The sequence below is a fragment of the Trachurus trachurus genome, assembly GCF_905171665.1.
Source record: "Trachurus trachurus genome assembly, chromosome: 15".
In the NCBI taxonomy this organism is placed as follows: Eukaryota; Metazoa; Chordata; class Actinopteri; order Carangiformes; family Carangidae; genus Trachurus; species Trachurus trachurus.
In genome coordinates this window covers 27,584,573-27,604,454 of record NC_139906.1, presented here as the reverse complement: position 1 = coordinate 27,604,454, position 19,882 = coordinate 27,584,573, and the positions used below count along the sequence as shown (strand labels likewise).

Genomic DNA, 19,882 nt, shown 5'->3' with positions numbered 1-19,882 from the left:
TGGAAACATAAATCTGTCTCATACTGCCACCAAAATTCCAGGGAGGAACCAGGCCAACCTTCCAGTCACTCAGTCCTGACCATCTCTTCTCTTCTCTGGGCGTTCCAGCTGTTGGCCTCTGGATAGTAATCAGTTATTACTGGTCCTTTGCACTTATCCTGGCCTAATTGCTCTTAAGCACATTCCACTTTGTTTATTCGTATTTAGAATGTATTATTTCCATTCCATTTCCTGGCTGTGTGATTTGTTTAACGTTGCTTCGTTTTTTATATCATCCATTTGTAGTTATGTGAACTCTGCTGCAAAACTAATCTCCCTTTGAGTTCAATAAAGTGAACCTAACCTGACAACACAGCAGCAGTTACACACTTGTATTTGACTCGACACATAAATCATGTGACATTGAAAACATGTTAAATGTCATTAAAGACAAGAAGCGAATTAATTCTCCTCTTGACATGTATGTTTTGCAGAATCGTTCATCCACACTATTCATACCAGTGTCCTGTCACCATACTGTAGGTTGAATGCCCTTCATGTTCACTTTCAGCTTGTTCTTCTCTGTATTTGCAGGTCCACACACAAACTTCTCCATACTCTCTACATGCATGAAGCTTCTTCTAATCAGTACAATGTGTAGCTGTCCTCAGATCAGGCAGACACAGTTTCTGCTCCAGGATTTGTCTTTCCCCAGTCTGAGGTGACTGACCAGCAATGATCCACTGAACTTCTGTGGATTGCAAAATGTTTCTTCTCACTCTTTCAAAGTGCTGCTTTTATGGACATCCTGGACCTAAATCCACACTGAGTTCTTCAGCGATCCTGACGCCGGCGTAAGCAGTCCAGCGTCCACCGAGCTCCTCTTTCTGATGGCAGCCACATGTAGCTCTGTCTGTGCTGATGTCTAGAGAGGACATGATAACTCCAGGTCTCTGAGGGGGGGCCTCAGGCAGCCCAGCACCTCCCCCAGAGAGAAGAGCTTCCTGGTTCCTGCTACCAGTGGGTTTCTGGACCTACGGGACTGGTCCTCACCAAGTCAGCTGTCCTGGAGGGAAGAAGAGACACATGATAGAACAGTGGATCTTACATGCCTCCATGAAGGTCTTGGGTAACACTTTATAATGAGTGCACACGATTAAGCATTAATAAATACTGAATTCTTCATTTATAACGCATGAATACTCATTAGTATGTAGTTTATGAATACAGTTAGTGCTTATCAATGATGAGTAAAACATTTTTAACTGCGTTTATAAACTACATAGTTAATGAGTATCCGATGAATTCAGTATTTCATGCTTAAAGCAGAAGTAAGCGATCCGGTGGTTTTGGCTAACTTCCTGTCAGCCGATGGAGTTAGCAGTCCCCGCCCTCGTCCCTACGTCACCACATTCACGCGTATCCCTTGGCTGCACACACAGAGAGGACCGCCCCTTTATGCCGTTCTCTCTCCTCATTGGATAAAGGTTGTAGGATACAAGGAAAGTTTTCTCCTCGGCTTACAGCAGAGCAGAGTGACTGACAGACCCGTGTTTCAGACCAAACACTCTATTGAAGTGATTGCTGTCGGAAGATATAACTATTTAAGACTTATATTAACACAAACATTCCGCTTACTTCTGCTTTACCTAATGCTTAATAGTGTGTCGTTTTTATAAAGTGTTACCAGGTCTTGGCGTCATTGACTGGCAACAAAATCAATACTGATGTCCTTCATATGATCTTTACTATCATCAGTATCTTTTCTAACGTGTTCTGCATGTCTGTTAGAAATGTGTCAGTAACCAACCAACTTGATGGGATATGACTGGAAAATAGCTACTGGAAGTTCTCCATCAGTGCAGCTAGGGGACATTTAGTGGTCGTAGTGATCATGACAGGAGTATAAAGACACAAAGTTCACGTCAGGAGGAGGCTGTGACGCAGTGACGAGTGGTGTTTGATTCCTATCTAAGACCTGCAGACGATGTTGTTTCTATTATCCATGAAACATCTAATGTTGAAGAGGACTCATTTTAACCACAATCAACATCTTGGCTATAAAGGACCTACAGTATTTGTTATTGTAACCGTCACAACAAAGGTCAGGTATTCACACTTTTTCAGGAGAGACTGCTATGGGTCATATCAGAGAGTTGGAACAAACAACCTGTCTGATTGTTCAGGATGGAGGAGACTTCTTAATGAGGTGTAGGTCTGATTGGTTCCTGCTATACTTAAAACAGAAGTAAGCGATCCGGTGGTTTTGGCTAACTTCTTGTCAGCCGATGGAGTTAGCAGTCCCCGCCCTCGTCATGGATCTATTGGTCCTCGTCCCTACGTCACCACATTCACGCACATCCCTTGGCTGCACACACAGAGAGGACCGTGTTTCGGACCAAACATTCTATATAAGTGATTGCTGTCGGAAGATATAACTATTTAAGACTTATATTAACACAAACATTCCGCTTACTTCTGCTTTAAACCTTTAAACCTATTGTTCATATTAGAAGATATTAAATTATTGGTGGTGATCAGAGGAGCTACAGATGTAACTGGGCACCAACAGAGCAGCAGACTTGTAATAAATGTTCACTAATAAAAGCTATTCAAACAAGCCTCCCACTATGGTGATTCATATTGAGTAGTAGCCTATAAATATACTATTAGAAGTATTTCTGCTAAACCTTCAAACTTGTGGGTCTTGAATTCTGATGTTTTACGAGACCTGAGAAACCACTAGGACGGCTGTCCCCTCACCTCCCCTCTGAGTGTGATCCTGTTCTGTATGTCCAGCGTCTTCTGAGACTCCAGGCTGCACCGCGAGGAAACCGCCTGGTGCTGCTCGTTCTGGTTTTCCCACAAGGCAAAGCCTTTATTTTTAGACGCCTTCCTGTGAGTTCTGTATTTCATTTTGGGGAAGGTGTGGGAGCCGCCGTCCGTGGCCCCCCAGGTGTGCTCAGGCCAAAGGGGCTCGGTCTGCGTGGCCTGGCTGGTGGTGGCCCTCTGCAGGCGGACTGAGATTCTCTGGGCTGAACCGGTCATCAGGGTGATGGACTGCGTGTCCAAAGCTGGACCTGCAGATGTGACTGCTGGGAACTCAAACACTTCATCATTGTCTGAAGGAAAACACAAGATTACAGAGAGTTATTATATGATTTAAGATCCAGTCTGGTACGAGGACATATGTAGACATCATATAGCTCATAAACTGGACAAGCTGTTGGCTTTGTTAAAGCCCCATTTCTAAATGGCAATATATTCTAAGTGCATCATTCATGTAGTTTGTAATGTTTGGTAACAGGGAATGAAGAACCTTTGCAGGTGGGCAGTGCAGGGCTGCTGGGCAGTGAGCTGTGAGTGGGTCTGGCTGGAGACACACTGCCCACAGAGCCGGAGCGGATCAGCTTCCTGCAGGCCAGCACCAGCAGCTCCCGACACTGTTTATGACAGTTGACACCGCAGTCTGCAGACAACACAGAGACACATCAGCAAACATGCAGGTAAAGGTGTTCCATGCTGATAGTTTTAATTCCCTGCCTTCCTCAACTTTTTGCATCTCCACCACTGACCACTTGTGATTGGATCTTATTTCCTGCTTTATATTTAAATGAACAGTTATGTGTTGTTGTTTTTACCCAGTTGATAGAGATGGAGAGAGAGCAAGCAGGAGAGGATAGTGAGTTAATGTGCGGTGCACAGGTCTTATGATGTTAAGAAGTTTTGTCCATTTGAAACAGTTAAAAAAAAATCACACAGCTCAAAAATGTGGGCACAGGTGGTCCAGAGCCAGACCACCTCTGAATGTGGTCTGAGTGATCAGAGCTCTGATGTGTTCTGAATGGGTGTGTTCACATCTGGATTTAGAGCTGCCCGTTTGTGATCAGGTCATCTGAGACAGATGTTAATACCAGTTCTATACGGGGTCAGAGGTCTGCAGACGGCACAGAAAAGCAGTATGTCCAGTCAACCAATTATCAGCCATATAAAGACAATGATGAGCTGTGAATTGATGTATTCTGTATTACCTGCTGGTTTGGCAATGCCACAGAGGCACAGAAAAAGAGGGTTAGAGAAATTATAACCATATCTAGTAAATTGCTGCGCATCACTCTGCCATGTATGGAAGGCATCTACAGAGATAGGATAGAGAAAAAGGCAGGAATATAGGTGACCAAAGGCACCCCCTTGCCCACTCATTTAACCCTCTTCCAGCCGGGCGACGATATCGCCCCCCTCTGTTTACTAATAACTTGTAAACAAAGTTAAGTAGTTGGTTTAACTTTGACTTTGTTGAAAACCCAAAACAAGGTGTGTTTTTTTCTTTTTATGGCATCAGAGGAGGATAAAGTGACATGTACCTTTGCACTTGTAGCCCTGTTTGATGATTCCCCAGAGCTGCAGACGTGAGGGCATGAGGAAGAGGACACAGAAGACACAAAAATAAAACACATTACATTAGATAATGGGAAAACAGCATTTGCAAGAAAAAATATGAATGGTTCATAAATAGGAAGTATTCATCTGGCTCTGTCATGCATGGGAGCTTTTAGAGTTGCTGTTTGGCTCAGGGCAAGACACACTACACTTTACACAGTCAGTGCAGGAACATTAGAGAGATACATACAAATCCAGCACAGTGTTCGCAGAAGGTGGGCTTCAGGTACGTCATCTCCTGGAAGCTGTGGATGAATCCTGGTCCCATCTTACACTGGAGCAGAGGGTTAGCCCGGAGGAAATAGGCCATCATTTCATCCTTACTGATCAATCCGTCTCTGAGAGGAAGATGAGACCGGGAGAGAGGGAGAGAGGGAGGGAGGGGGGTAAAGAAGAAGAGAGGGGTACAGAAGCAGGTTTGTGACTCTCGACTTGTGATTGCAGCTTAACACAGGAACCACCTGCATCGGGTGGGGCCAGAACAAACCTCAACATGGGTTTTAAGATATGAACTTTGAATGACAGACTGAATCAATTAAAAACCAAAACTTAACCTAACAAATTTTAACTTTATTAAACTTGTTAACAAGGACAGCTCACTAATCACTGTCAAGAACATCAACGCTCTTAATATATGACTGTAGCTTAATAACTAAACATATCTAGCGACTGCAGCACAAGACTTTGAAAGAAGACTATAGATACAGTAGGTGAGTGAATTTAGGCTGTTTTACATCCATTGTTAAGTAAAGTCATTAATGGGATAGTTCAACATTTTGGCAAATTGGCCCATTGCCATAATTGCTATAGTCCTAGCAGTAGGTTTGTTACGTTTATCTGTCGGTGCAAGCCAAAATGTTGAACTATCCCTTTAACAACAGTGATTATAACTACTTCCAACTGCAAAAATTATTTAATTCTGAAAGCAACGGTTTGGGAGCTAACTGAAAACACAGTAACTTAAATTATAATAGGCATACATAATATGATATCTACTATTAAGACTCACTGGTCTTTGTCCAGAACACAGAAGGAGTCCAGAAAGGGAAAGTTAGCAGCGATGCTCTCAAAGTCCTCTTGAGAAATGTAGCCATCGTGGTCATGGTCATAATTCCTGAACACAGACTTCCCAAAACCAGACGAGAAACTCGTTACTCCAACAATCTTTCACACACACACACACACACACACACACACACACACACACACACACACACACACACACACACACACACACACACACACACACACACACACACACACACACACTGTGTGTGAGAACTGTTCTGTTCTCAGATACTCACGTCCACCACCTTCCTGATGTGTTTGTTGACGACAGATGGGTCTGGTTTGGTGGTGACACTGGAGGCCCAGTCCAGGGGGGCCAGGGGCTTGGTAGGAGTGGTCGGAGAGGTAGGCTACCAAGGACACACACACCATGAGAGTGAATGGTACAGCATCAGTGTGTCAAAACTGGACACACCCAGTGTGGACAAATGGACCACAAAATAGAAATAAACAGCTGAACCTTACCAACGATTTGGGGTTACGGGGTTCTCTTAGCAACGACAGCTCATAAATCTCATCTTCTGTGTAATAAAGGTCTAAAGAAAGCTGAAAAACACACAAAGGTTACAGACCATCAGTTGAACCCTATGGAATTACCTGTACTTACACTACCAGTCAAATGTTTGGACACACCTTCTCATTCAATGTTTTTTCTCTATTTTTATTACTTTCTACATTGTAGGTTCAAACTGAAGACATCAAAGCTATGAAGGAACACGTAATTATGTAGGCTAGTAAACAGCTTTTTACACACTCTTGATTCTGTCATCAGCTTCATGAGGTCGTCACCTGGACCAGTTTTCCAACAGTTTTGAAGGAGTTCCCAGAGGGGATGAGCTCCGGTTGGCTGTTTTACCTTCACTCTGTGCTCCAACTCATCCAGTTGGGTTTAGGTCAGGTGACAGATAACACTTTTGTGTTTACAACATAATTGCATAAGTGTTCCTTCATAGTTTTGATGTCTTCAATTTGAATCTACAATGTAGATAGTAATTTTTTTTTAAATAGCGATAGACCATTGAATGAGAAGGTGTGTGTGGTGTATGTCTTAAAGTTAAAATGTGGCCTGATCTTCATCTCAATTTCAATAATGTATCATCAAACATTTACAGTGTAGGTTGGAAGAAGGATGTGAACCCCTCAGCTTATGACTTCAACAAAAGCAAGCTGGAGTCAACACCTACACATGGAGTCCAGTCAATGAAAGAGTTTGAAGGATTGGGTTAGAGACACTTTGACTCCAACAGTTTTTAAAGTTTACTGTTCAGAAGAGCCACACAAAGAATGCCAGAGACTGAGTTCACTCTTGACATTGGCCAAGATTAACACCAGTTTGACAGCATAATAAGTCTGAGTGTAGCTGTTACAGCTACCACAAGTTGTGACCACATAACTGGTCAAACTTAACTCTTGACAGTTGCTTGTTGTGTGTTATGTCAAAGGTTTGGCATGGATTTGGATCTTACATTTAACTCAGTCATAGGTTAGGCTAACTGTCAGCTCCATATCTCCTTTAAGATGTCGTCATAAAGTGTGAACCAGTAAAAGCAAAGAGAGACTTTTGCATATTCAGTTAAAAGTTATTTGCTTTAAAGGGATAGAAAGTTCAACATTTTGGCAAATTGACCCATTGTTATAATCCCTACAGTTTTAGGAGTAACTTCTTTGTTACCTTTAATTGTTAGTGCAAGCTATTTTTATAACGGTGGAGCCGATCTTAACGTTACGAGACAGAGTTGTTTTCAAGGCAAATGCAGAGACGGCTTGCCGAAAAACTGCCCCCGACATGAACGCGCATCAGCGGTTTTGCATGAATTTACCTCTAAAACAACTCTGGTAACGATCCATTATTATCTCATAGTGTGGTGAATGTGCAGGTCACAACTTGTCCACCAGAGCGTTTTGGAGTTGTTGGATTGTGTATTTGATGAGTTTGATGAGGGAAACCAAGAAATCCCATTGGCCTCCTCTGAGCAGCTCACGGCTCTGCTCTGCCGTTCTAAAAACAGCTTGCACCGACAATTAAAGGTAACAAACCTTCTCCTAACCTATAGGGATTATTGCAATGGGCCAATTTGTCAAAACGTTGAACTATCCCTTTAAGGTTGGGGGTGACAGTAGCTAAGGTTTAACAACACTGTAAAACAACCAATTCAAAGCATATTTGAATTTACACATGTGTTATTGAAGAAATCAAACCCTACTCTGTAGACTTTGTAGTCACTCTGTTTAACCCTTACATACTGTTTGGGTCAAATTTGACCCGTTTTGACATTTGACAGCAGAAAAAATACCCTAAACATCATTCTTTTAGGCTGAAATTTTATGACTTTTCCTAAAGTGACCCAAAATACACAAAAATGAAAATATTTTTAAATTGTATACTTTTGAACAGGTGCTACACATTTTTAAACACTGAGGCTGTTTCGGGTCAAATTTGACCCGTATCTGTTTAGATGGATTTTAGATCCACCAGTGTGGGTCAAATCAAGGAAAATTGTGGTTTTAGGGAATCTTGAAACTGTGGAACTGTACAGGCCATGTTTGTGTGTATAATTTATGGGACAGTGGTGACAGAAACAGAGTTCAAGGGGGACTTCGACACTGTCACGAGAACTGCCTGTGTTCCCACCACATTTGCCCAGGTTCCCACAGAGACAGACACCTGCTGGTCTTTGAGGGGGCATGGGGGGACCTCGAAACAGTGAAATAGTAAAACAGCATAGTAGTGATCATACAGTGTGGTGCACAAATGGAACAGAGGTCATCTGAGGTCAAGGGGTGCCTTGACACAGACACGAGATCTGCACCTGCAAGCACCTGCACCTGCAATGTAATAAAATCATCTATAAAGTAACAAATTTGAATCAATTTGTGTTGGGAGGGTGGTGGTGGAGGGTCATGACATAGAGGTTCCTGAGCTGCCATTTCAGTGACTGACATCATGGCAACAAGACTTGGTACAACAGGCCCTTTATCTGATCTTCCAAAAGGAGGAGGTTGATAGTGATTTGGTGGAGGATGTGTCAGAGCAGGAAGACAATGCCAAAGAAAACCATATTATATATAAAGCAGGGAGAGTACTTTTTTTTTATAATAAGCATTTTATTATTTAATGTTTTTGTGTTCTAAGTGGTAAATGTTGAATTAATATTGATAATTATGATTTCTTATGATATAGCATCTACCTTATAACATATAGCACCTAATGGTCGCAATGGTTAAACATGGTCATATTATGAATTCCAACAGTTCCACAATGTTCATGCCATTTTAAAATTCAATGAAATATATTTAAATCATTGTGGCTTTTATGTGTTTATGTCTTATGTAGAACAGGATGTAATACTGTGTAATAGTAGAATTTTTTTTTCCAAAAACGAGTGTTGTAAAACTTAAAAAATGCACTCTCCCTGCTCTCTGAATTTTTTTTAAACACTTAATCATACATTAATTTATGTGTCATAGGCTATTTAAACATTCTAAATAGATCTGTAGTTTAAAATTCAATATAGACACTTACTATGAGGGAATTCTTGGTCTGGGTCAAAATTGACCCGAACCATACTGTGAAGGTATCAAATTTAAACAGTATGTAAGGGTTAAAAACCATTTCATTTGAAAGATAACCGGTTTACTCTATGACCCCTCTAGTGTCTTGTATCAACTCCTGCTCACCGTTAGCAGGTAGATCAGGTCCATGTTGGGCTCCACTTGAGCCGCTGCACTCTGCAACGACACCAGCTCGTTGAAGGTCATGTAGAGCTGGTTCATCTTGACCAGGTTCACCTTGTTACTGTCCTCCACCCAGTCAGGAAAGACCACGTGCACCGCGATCAGGTCTTTAAGGTGCACGCCCAGGATGGGGATCTTGAAGCCCTGGCACTCGCTGAAGGCCTTCCTGTAGCAGGAGTAGTTGTTGCTGGAGGACACCAGCTCTGTCATCTCACTCCAGATCTGAGGCAGGGAGAGGAAGACTGGGCTCAGCGTGCGTTTGCTGTTCTCATGATGTAGGAATCCATGTGTGTGGATGATGCACACACATGGGTTCATTGTAAAAGGCTACAGTCGGCTCACCTTCACCACCTCCGGAGCCAGGTAAGAGTGGGTCTCCTTCAGTCGAGAGATGGCACTGTGGCTCAGGCCGCCCACCACCGCCATCAGAGTGTTGAAGTTCTGCAGCTGCAGCAGTTTCTGTGGAGACAGAGACATGTTTACTCCTTCACTGCTGATCTGATCACTCCACACTGCTGAATCCATGATACCTGTTAAAGACCCCCTCGTGTTTTTCGTGCTTTTCACATGTTCCTGTGGCATTTTTCTTGTGTTAGAGGACATATCAACAGAAAAGGAAGTGCAAAATTGCATTTCTGAGTTTTTCTGTCTTCAAATTGCTGTGAACCAATGGCAGACGCAAACTGGCAGTTTCAGGGAGACTGGGGTTGACGTGTCACAGCTCCAGGGGAGGGCACTAGTGCTACAAGCAAGCAAGCTCCTGCCCCGCTCTGCATCTGGCTCAGAGGTGAAAGGCTTGACAGCTCGGTGTAGCTGTCAAGGTATAACAGGTATAGCTCAGCTGGTAGGGCAGCTTGCACCGTAAGCAAGGACTATGTTCCAGTCCCAGTGTGCAGTTTTACGCTACACGCGCTGAATCGGTATTGTACAATGTCCAGCTGTCAGTGAGCAGGGGGTTGCGAGGGGGTGGCTGGGCGGGGCAGTGCAGTCTCCGCCCACCCTCCAGAGGTGCATTGCTAATGAGCTGCTGGTGCTGTGCAGAAGGAGAGCCCTGGGAAATGGCACAGGTTTTGTGATTTTGGCTAAAAACTTCATAAATAACAATTTAAAGACCACAGAGAATGTTTTAAAATAACCAAAAAGGGTCACGGGAGGGGGACTTTAATGCTTTTCACAGTTTTTTAATGTGAAAATGTTGGTGTATATGTATATGAACGATGTGTGTATATTTGTGTATGCAGGTCTCTCTTGAGATAGAGATCCCAATGTCAACAAGTCTACTTGTTTAAATGAGGGAATTAATAATAGAGTTTATGGAGCCATTAGCTTTAGACTGGATATTGATAGCAGCAGTCTGAATATCTAAGCAATATTACTCTGACAGCAGAGTGAGAAAGGCTTCCAGCCTGTCTGCAGACAGGATGACTTCAGCACCGACTGAGAAGTAATGGAGAAAGTCTTGACCACTCATAAGGAGACGGGCCCAACACAGCCACAGCCACAACAACATGTAAAAGCTTTTCTAATGGAACGACAACTCAACTGCATCTATTTGTGCTTATGAATATACAAGACGACTTCAGCTGCATGTGATAGATACTGTTTTAAAAGGATATTTAAGAAAAAAAAATATATATATATTTCTATGGACACAGAGATGCTCATCATGAAAACAGATGAGAGCAGCACCTCTTCAGATGGACAGTATATCGGCCAACATGACAGATGAAGCAGCAGACTGAGACCAGAACAGCATTAGAGGAGGAGAGCACATTTGGATTTTTTTTAAAACAAACTGAAAACCAATAAGAATTTGGCACATGTTGTTTGTGGGATTTTCTAAAAAAAACAAACAAGTGATGCAGGCTACCCGGCCTGATGGGGCTTTCAGACAGAACGTCACTCAGCTCAGAAGACTGTTAGAAGCAAACAGATTTTGTGGCAGAGTTTTCCAAGCTTTAGCAGCAAGGAAGATGGATGCATCAGACCCTCAGATACAGAGAGCAGCCTGAGGACTTGAGCCTTTTGAGGGAGCTCCATTTCCACAACGACCAGTTCCAGATCTACTCTCAGTGCCTGGCTTATTCGTTGGCCATGGAAGCATGTGTCTGTGCTGGCATGAGCTCACCATAGGGCCCGCTGTACGTGGACTTTGCTCCAGGATCAAGTTCAACATGACGTCTGACTCCAGTAATAAGTGGATCAATGTGGTGGTTAGTACTGTCACCTCACAAGTTCTGGGTTTGACTCCTGTGCCTAGAGTTTGATGTTCTCCCTGTGCCTGCACATGCACACTGGATTGATTGGCAGCTCAAAACTGATCATTGAGCAAGACATTGAACCCTGAGTTGCTTCAGATGGACCGAGCAGTGCCTTACCACACACCACCAATAGGTGAATTAAAAAAAAAAAACAACAACCATCCTCCTCTGTTCTGCCAGCAGACATCGTGCATGCACAATACAGAATACAGAATGGAGCATGTTGCTTTTGTTTCTGTAGTGGGAAGGGACTGACACTTCAGTGTCTTACCTGAGCCACATGGATGTACTTGGTGATGACCTCTGCCCGGGTTTGAGGGGTGAGCTTGCTGAGCACCATGAGCTGGACCCACTGGGAGACTCCATTGAACAGGGCAATGGAGCGCTCCAGAGTGGGGTTGTCCACCAGGTAGCCATGGATCACATAGCTCTGGTAATCAGTGAACTGAGGACAAAAGGAAATCAGAGGTCATGTGGAGGGAGTGTATGTTCCTGCAGCTCAGAGGGTCTCCTGAAGCCTGCTGACAACAGTCATGTGGTAATGGTATTTACAGTTGCTAATGTTTTGTTAGATTTAATCAAAGTTGACACTTTGACAATGTTGCCTGAGGAGAATTTCCTAAATGGCTGTCTGCTGTTGTTGCCGGTCGACCAAAGGAAGTTCACTCAGAGGTCAGCTAGCTTCATATCATAGCAGGTGTTTAACTTCCCAAACACTGGTCAGGGACATTATGTCATCACCAAACTTAGAGTGTGTTTGACTTTCTTTTTTTTCTTCTTTTTTTTGTAAAGCCTCATGTTCAACCAGTGAGCCACAGAACACTCAGGAACAAGAAGACCATGATATTTCTCCTTATTAAACACAATCAAAACAAACACCATAGACGGTTGGCTGCTTTGATCATACAATAAAGTAACTACACATCTATTGAAATTAAAATGATTACAAAGCAGCTGTAAATGCATTATTCAAAATTATATTAAATGTTAATTGATACATGTTTTCTGCACTTGTGTTTTAAATCCAAATAGGAGCCAACAACTTCAAACCTGTTTTCTATAACATCAATCTCTCCTAAAGAAGGAAAACAAGACATTCTGCTAACAAGGTTAAGAAACGGTCAGACTGAGACAGCAATATTTACAATGTAGCCGTCCCAAGAACAATATAAAACTTCCTATCATGGACTTGTCACAGTTTTTAAAGGGATATTTCAACATTTTGGCAAATTCGCCCATTGCCATGATCCCTATTGTCAAAGCAGTAGGTTCGCTACCTTTAATTGTCGGTGCAAGCTGATTTTCAATTGGTGGGGCATATGGTATTTCCGAGTTTCCCCCATCAAACTCATCAAATACACAATCCAACAACTCCAAAACACTCTCACTCTCACTCTCAAGTTGTGACCTGCACATTCACCACACTATGAGATAATAACAGAGTTGTTTTCGAGGCAAATGCGTAGCCGGAACTACATTCAAGACACGGCTGCTCGGCAGACTGACTTCAAAAGCGCAAGTATTTGCTTTGTGTTGTAATGTTACATAATCATATGTTATTATCTCATAGCGTGGCGAATGTGCAGGTCACAACTTGTCCACGAGAATGTTTTGGAGTTGTTGGAAAAACTCGGAAATACCATATGCCTGTTAGTGTTAGCTGAGCAGCTTGTATCTCTGCCCCGCTGATCGAAAAACAGATTGCACCGACAATTAAAGGTAATGAACCTACTGCTATGACTATAGGGATTATGGCAATGGGTGAATTTGCCAAAATGTTAAAATATTCCTTTAAAATTCAACATTTGTTACACATTTGTCAAGAATCTAATCCTAAACTCATTTGGGGAGAGTGTTTTTATGTCTCTTCAATTCACAATCACTAACCCTAACACTCCCTCTCCTACTTTTCTCCCCATCATTACCACCACCTCCATCATTAGGGGGTTTCCTATTCTTCACACACCTTCGCTTTCTTTTCACATATGATGACATCGTAATGGACTCTGTTTTGTACACTGCAATAAAAGTTTATTGGTTGTTAACCCATAATTAAGTCTCTCCTAAATAAAAACTGGTTTGCTAATGATTTGTCAACCCACTATAGAGTCTAGACCTTTGCAGCCCCCCACTGCTGCACAGCTCACAGTGGGGAACCACTGCACTAGAGTAGAGGACTAGAGTTAGGTTGTGTATTTTAGTAGATATACCGATATCCTGCGGATAGACTTAAACTCCAGGAAGGTGAGGTGTTCGGCCAGCTCCATGGGCTCTAGGTGGTCAAACAGCAGTGAGGCCTTGCCTTTCTTTGCCTGCTTCTTCCTCTGGGTCAGCTTCCTCATCCAGTCATATGATGGACTACAGGAAGAACAAATAACAAACAGTCAGAGCAAACCAGCTGGAGACACACAGTGATATAGTAATATGAATAATAAACTGTCTTTAACAGACTAAATGCTGGACCAGCAGAGGACGATGGATGATGTCAGATTGTAGTCACAGTTATTATCTTCTACACATCTATGTGTTGTATGTCTTACATGGTGGAGATGTCAATGAGCTTGAAATGCTCCTCACAGCCGAGCTGAGCAGCCACGTCTCTGAACTCCTCTGTGGTCTGGATCAGACCCAGGTCCAGGTTGAACTCTGCAGGGAACGTCACTATCCAGTACCTGAACACACACACTCACATGTAGACCTCAACAGCAAACTGTCAGACAGGGTTAACAGTTGGCATAGTGGGCTTCTTATTTTTGATAAACCTTCAAACTGTATGAGTGAAGGACTAAAGCTCTGGGAGGTCGTGAATAAAGTGAGGCCAGATTACAGTAGGTTAAGTTAACATTGGCTTATATGGCTTGTGTTTAGATTTCCCAGAGGTCCACAGTGCAGTCTTAATGTGTTGGGATGTGTGAGTGTATCTGAAGGATCTTACCTCATTAAGTAACAGATCTTCAGTCTGGTTCTTTGACAGCTGTCACCATCGCAGTCACGGTACGTGGAGTTAAGTTAAGGTCTTTTTACAATATCTGACATACAAATACATTGTAGTGTACAACCATCAATAGACACTGAAGCAATTTTACCATATGAGCCTGTAATGAACAGTTTAACCTGCATGTATTTATATTGAGGGAGGTAAAAAAAAAAAAAGTTATTACCATTTAACTATCATAAAAACATCAGAAACTTAAACTTGGTTGTTCATCTCTTCTATGAATTACAAGTGAAATTTTAAAAAATCTGTTATATTTGATGCCAGCCTTACTTTTCACAAACAACACTGTCAGAAGATCAGTTTTTTTATCCAGTCATTTTACTGAGTCATGAACTGCAGGACAAATTACTGTAATGACCATCTCTCCAGCTTCCTGTTCATATTAGAATTAAATTTTAACTCTGACAGGCAATGATCACTTACTGAGCAGCTCCAAGGACGTTCACCCAGAGCAGGATCGTTACAGCTCAGTGTACATGAACATACCACAGGAGGAGGGAGGCTGAGGGCCAGACAGTGAAGGTCTGATTGAACTCCATTAACATTAAACATTTAGAGTGGATTTCCTTTCAGGCGTCACATCAAGTCTGCATCCAGCTGCAGTTATTCATTGTGTTAGTGCCATGTGGTTCCTGCAGCATTCTGGGATATATCATCAGCAGTTTTCTCGCCAGTTCTGAGGATGTGACGTACCAGCGATGCATCAACAGGAGGCTTCGTGGAAGCAGGTTTCCCTGCAGCTCCCCATGGTCATCTGTCACAGACATGAGTCACAAAACATCTTCACTGTTCAACGGTGACAAGCTCTGGGTTTTTCCCAGAGCTTGTCCATCCAGCAGGTATATAATGGATTTACAGAAGCTGCTCTTTGCAACGCACTGGTAACAGGGTGTACATTTATCATCTTTTTATTATTTTTTTTCAACACTATATTCCATATTTCCTTTTAATTTAAATTTTTCATATGAAAATTGTATCATATTAGAAATACTAATTTTAATGGAGCTCAGTGGCTCAGTGTCCTCATACTATTATCATGAAGACCATACGGCTGCATTTCATAAACTTGTTAATACTCCTCTTCAAGTCAGTTCTGTTCAAACAAATACAGTTGTTTAACTTTATATGAGTTTTGGTTTCAGGACTGAGGAAAATGCATCAATCATCTGGTTGTAAACCATGACTAAATGAAAATTCCCAGTCTGACCAGTAAGAACAAAAAGGTTAAAAAAAAAAAATCACAATCAAGTTTGATTTGGAATGAGTACAAGTGAATGGCACTTTCTCAGTGGATGGACTCTACTATCAAACTTCACTGCTTTTTTCAAGAGACTACTCTAAATGTTGATTTAAAGGGATAGTTCACCCAAAATTCAAATTTCACTCATTATCTACTCACTCTCATGTTAACTAAGGGCTGGGAGAATTTTCCGACTCCTCCGTGCCTTCTCGGAGTTACGGGGGGGGTCCGCGCAATGAGTGAAATTTGAATTTAGGTGTTTCCTGTCAAGTTTCATCTGTTGTAGGTGATGGTGCGGTTTATTAATTTGACCGGAGGAGCTACAGAACAGAACCAACGTCTGAAATAATGACTATATATCGACAATAAACCACAGTTCTCTCTCAGGTTTTAGATGAGACCGTGTTCACTGACACTGGGCAATGTGTGTTACTCACCAAATGCTTGAATGCATTCATTTAAGAGAGCATCCAGGGATGCTGCCTTTCCCAGTGTGGATGATCCCATAGTGAAGGCTGAAGCTGGAGGAAGGTCACAGGTCAACACTTCCTGTTCTTGGTTTCCTTTGGTGCAGGAAAGATAGAGGAAGAGTCAACAGTCAGAGATACTGGACAGGAATAAAAGAGGAAGACTAACCACACAAGAATGATGAAGCATTTATCCTTTTTTGGTCATCAAGCTAAATGCAATCATTATTTTTCTACTTCAAACTCAGCTAATGGTTAAAGTCTGTATGTCACATCATTGTCCACAGATGGGGAAGGTTCTATGTGAAATTTTTCATTAAACAGGTTCAGAAATGAAAACACCAAACAGAAAAAACACTTGCCCAAAACACTTATGACTGAAGTTTGTTGCTCTTTACCATGAACAACAATTCATTTTCTATCTGAACTCTAAAAAACTCTGCTCTTTGAAGATCTACCAAGAACTCCCATAGTGCAACACAACTCAACTGTGAAAACTATGGCCCTAAAGGTGTCATTGAAAATAATACATGAAATCTCAGATGGACTCTACATCCACCTGTTGCAGATAAAGCAATAACATTAACCCTCAATGTTGGCCCTGTTCACCCTGTAACATTTCTCTTCTGCTTACTGAAGTTTACCTATAAAGACATTTTACTTTGGAACATTCAGCAAAGTGTGAAACGATAAAAAGAAGTGAAAATGGTTTCTGTTTCCAAAGCTATGTTTCTGTTTTCTGTTGTCTGATGCTTCTGCTCAGGTGTCGGTTTTAGACCCGAGGCGGCCTGGGAGTATACTGTAGTAAGGTGTATATGGTTTTAAAATGAGTCAGTTCTTATTTTTTTTGGAACGGACTAACAGCAGAATGAGCTATAGCTATGAGCAAAACCCAGACCGACCCAACTCTGCAGACCAGTCTCATCTTTGTTGTGTTTCAAGTTACCATGGGGATGTAATTGGCATCCATAGAAAATGAATGGAGAAATGCTATGAGAATGACCAAACAGATCACTACTTCAATGTAGAAATATGGTTTGAAATTAAGAAGCAGCATAAGAATCTGGACTTCTTTGGGATGAATCAGCATTTTGACATTATGGTTTTCACAAAATCACAGGTTACATTTTGAAAAAAAAATTGTAGTGGTTGTGTATTACATGGAACTGCCATTACTGAAAATGTTCTTCCAAAGAAATTTGACAGAATCTTTTTAAAATCTTTTAAAAATTTCCACTTTTATAGTTCATTTAGATATGAAGGGTAGAGAAAATTGAACCTGTGTTGGCCTCATTTAAACTGTGACTGCACCTCGACCGTAAACAGTAGATAAATAAATGATATCTCATTGTGTTTACTGAAGTGTTGCCCGTAAGTTTTTCAGTAGGACTTGTACTTTGCCCTCAAGTTGCTTCCACCTCACACACACATTAACAGACACACGTGAACACCTTATCTCCACCACATGGATTCACTTTCAAAATGAGAATCTGATCCAGACCAGAGGAGCTGACCTAGAGAACTTCACTAGTTTCTACCAACAATTACACATCACCCATCAGCAGCCATGCTTCAGGTGTTCATACATGAACGCCACCATCGCTTCCTCGCATCCATTTGCACAGATACCCAGCAGCATCTGACAGCTGACCAATATGCACCTGCTGCATGTTGAAAACATCTCCATCTCTTGTTAATTCCACAGTTGGCCACAGTTTGTTGTCCAGTTCCACAGTCAACATGTTGTTTCTCACTCACCCTTCTCCTCAGTGATGTTTCCATCAACAAAGACTCATCTATATCCACGGCACTTCACCTGAAATGATGCTGTTTGTGTCTGTTATAGGCCGGCTGATGATATTTTGACCCCAGACAGTCATGTCACAGTAATCCAATGTGACATTTACACACATGCAGACAAAGCTGTAACCACAACAGCCATACAGTGATACCAACAACAAAGACCTGTCTCTGTGTCTGATGCGACATTTTTTGACAACATTTAACACAACCAAAGACAGAAATCACAACACCTATTCTCACGAGAGGCTGCCCAAGTTCTCAGAGGTATAACCATGAATACCTATTTCACAATCAGACAACACACAGTAAGGGAAATGTGTCTGGCAGATCCAGGTCCACATGTTGGGGCCAGGTGGACTTTGCTGTAGACATTTGAAAATGTTTTGATCGTCTTATTCAAGTGTTTTCTTCAGTTCTGACTATTCTGGTTCTGTAGGAGCTTTGTCACGGCTGATGCAGAGGTTAAATAGGGGCCTACCTGGATCAGATTCAGAATAGAAGCCTCTTGGCTCAGAGGTGAAGCACCTGTAGGAATCTACTGTATAACCAAGCATGGCTGCACCTGGATGACTGAAACTCTTTCAGACATTTTAGTTAAGTTTTGTTTTACCCTCAGAGTCTCTTCCAGTTGTTTAAACGAAACCTTCTCAGAGTTTTCAGGAGGATGTGTCTCTTATCAAATGTCTGTAACATGGGAGCTCCTATATTGGCTCACCTGGTGGAGGGTGTACCATTGGGGCTTGGTCTTAGTGACCGGATTTGATGGCCTTTTGTTGCATGTCATCCATCTCCCCTCAACTTACATGGCTTTCTCTGTCTGCCTCTATGATATGGCATAAAAAGCCTGGTTAACAGGCTGCAGTGATCAGTGATTTATGTAAAATAGGTAAAAGGCTCAGCGTTTCAGGCCAGCAGAGGAACAAAGTAACATAAAACACTCACAAAAACACAATATGAAAACCTTCACAGAGAGTTTGAACTCAGAAGAGATCCAGGATTGTTTGGAGCTGTGATGTGGCTCATTGAGGTAATTCAGTGAAAAAAGACATGCTTCTCCTGCTGTCAGGGCACGCACTGAGGTTCAAACTGTGTCAGTAGAGGCTCTGTCCGGGTTTTCAAGAGCAGTGGACCAAAATGCAGACACCAACACAGAAAAAGAAGAAGAGAAACGATTAATTTACTCATGGAAAAAGAACATGCAACGCTGAGAAAGAATTCAGAAGAACACACTGAGGTTAAATACATGAGGAAACAAGACACACACTGCAAAAACTCAAAATCTTTCCAAGAATATCTGTCTTATTTCTTGCCAAAATGTCTCATTTCTAGTCAAAACTAATCTCTTTTCACTCAAAATAAGAATCATCACCTAAAAATGAACTTGTTCTTAGATAATTTTCATTTGTTTCAAACTAATTTTCACTTGAGATAAGTAGAGAAATCTTCCAGTGAAAGCAAGTGTTTTGTGCTTGTAATAAGAAAGAAAAACTTTATCCAGTATCAGATTTTTTTAAACTTATTTCATGTGAAAATATTCTTTAAAGAAGTACAAAAGTGTCTAAAAACAAGCTACCTTTTAAATGTGTTGAGTCTTATTTTAAGTATAATGACATTTGTTTTGACTAGAAATTACATTTTGACTAGAAATAAGACAAATATTCTTGGTAAGATATTGAGTTTTTGCAGTGCAGGTGGTGCAATCAGCCACAGATGAGACACATGAGGTAATCACAGGAGGGAGAGGACAGGAAGACGAGACAGGAACTTCAAAATAAAACAGGACGTGAACAGGAGACAATAACCATGACAGGTTCCACATGACGACCACACAGTTTATTATTTCTGCAAGAAAAACCAGTGTGGGTTTATGATGGTAAATCAGCAGGTGCAT

General features: G+C 41.7%; 1 protein-coding gene across 5 annotated transcripts in view; it reads right to left on the bottom strand.

Moving 5' to 3' along the window:
- Positions 1–86: 86 nt before the first annotated feature.
- rasgrp3 (RAS guanyl releasing protein 3 (calcium and DAG-regulated)) overlaps positions 87–19,882 on the bottom strand; it is a 31,249-nt gene continuing 11,453 nt past the window's right edge. For 4 of the 5 annotated variants that reach the window (XM_083987974.1, XM_083987976.1, XM_083987977.1 and 1 more), the window contains 16 exons: positions 16,159–16,284; positions 15,133–15,235; positions 14,419–14,481; positions 14,024–14,155; positions 13,694–13,841; positions 11,755–11,928; positions 9,565–9,681; positions 9,166–9,444; positions 5,953–6,033; positions 5,724–5,837; positions 5,429–5,544; positions 4,610–4,757; positions 4,344–4,380; positions 3,299–3,448; positions 2,743–3,101; positions 87–1,045 (listed from right to left, as the gene is read on the bottom strand). In XM_083987974.1, coding sequence (XP_083844100.1) covers positions 1,037–1,045; positions 2,743–3,101; positions 3,299–3,448; positions 4,344–4,380; positions 4,610–4,757; positions 5,429–5,544; positions 5,724–5,837; positions 5,953–6,033; positions 9,166–9,444; positions 9,565–9,681; positions 11,755–11,928; positions 13,694–13,841; positions 14,024–14,155; positions 14,419–14,481; positions 15,133–15,235; positions 16,159–16,228 — 2,100 coding nt within the window. In that variant the 5' untranslated portion in view covers positions 16,229–16,284 and the 3' untranslated portion in view covers positions 87–1,036. The remainder of the gene's footprint in view (positions 1,046–2,742; positions 3,102–3,298; positions 3,449–4,343; positions 4,381–4,609; positions 4,758–5,428; positions 5,545–5,723; positions 5,838–5,952; positions 6,034–9,165; positions 9,445–9,564; positions 9,682–11,754; positions 11,929–13,693; positions 13,842–14,023; positions 14,156–14,418; positions 14,482–15,132; positions 15,236–16,158; positions 16,285–19,882) is intronic. The other variant, XM_083987978.1, reaches the window with a different exon arrangement.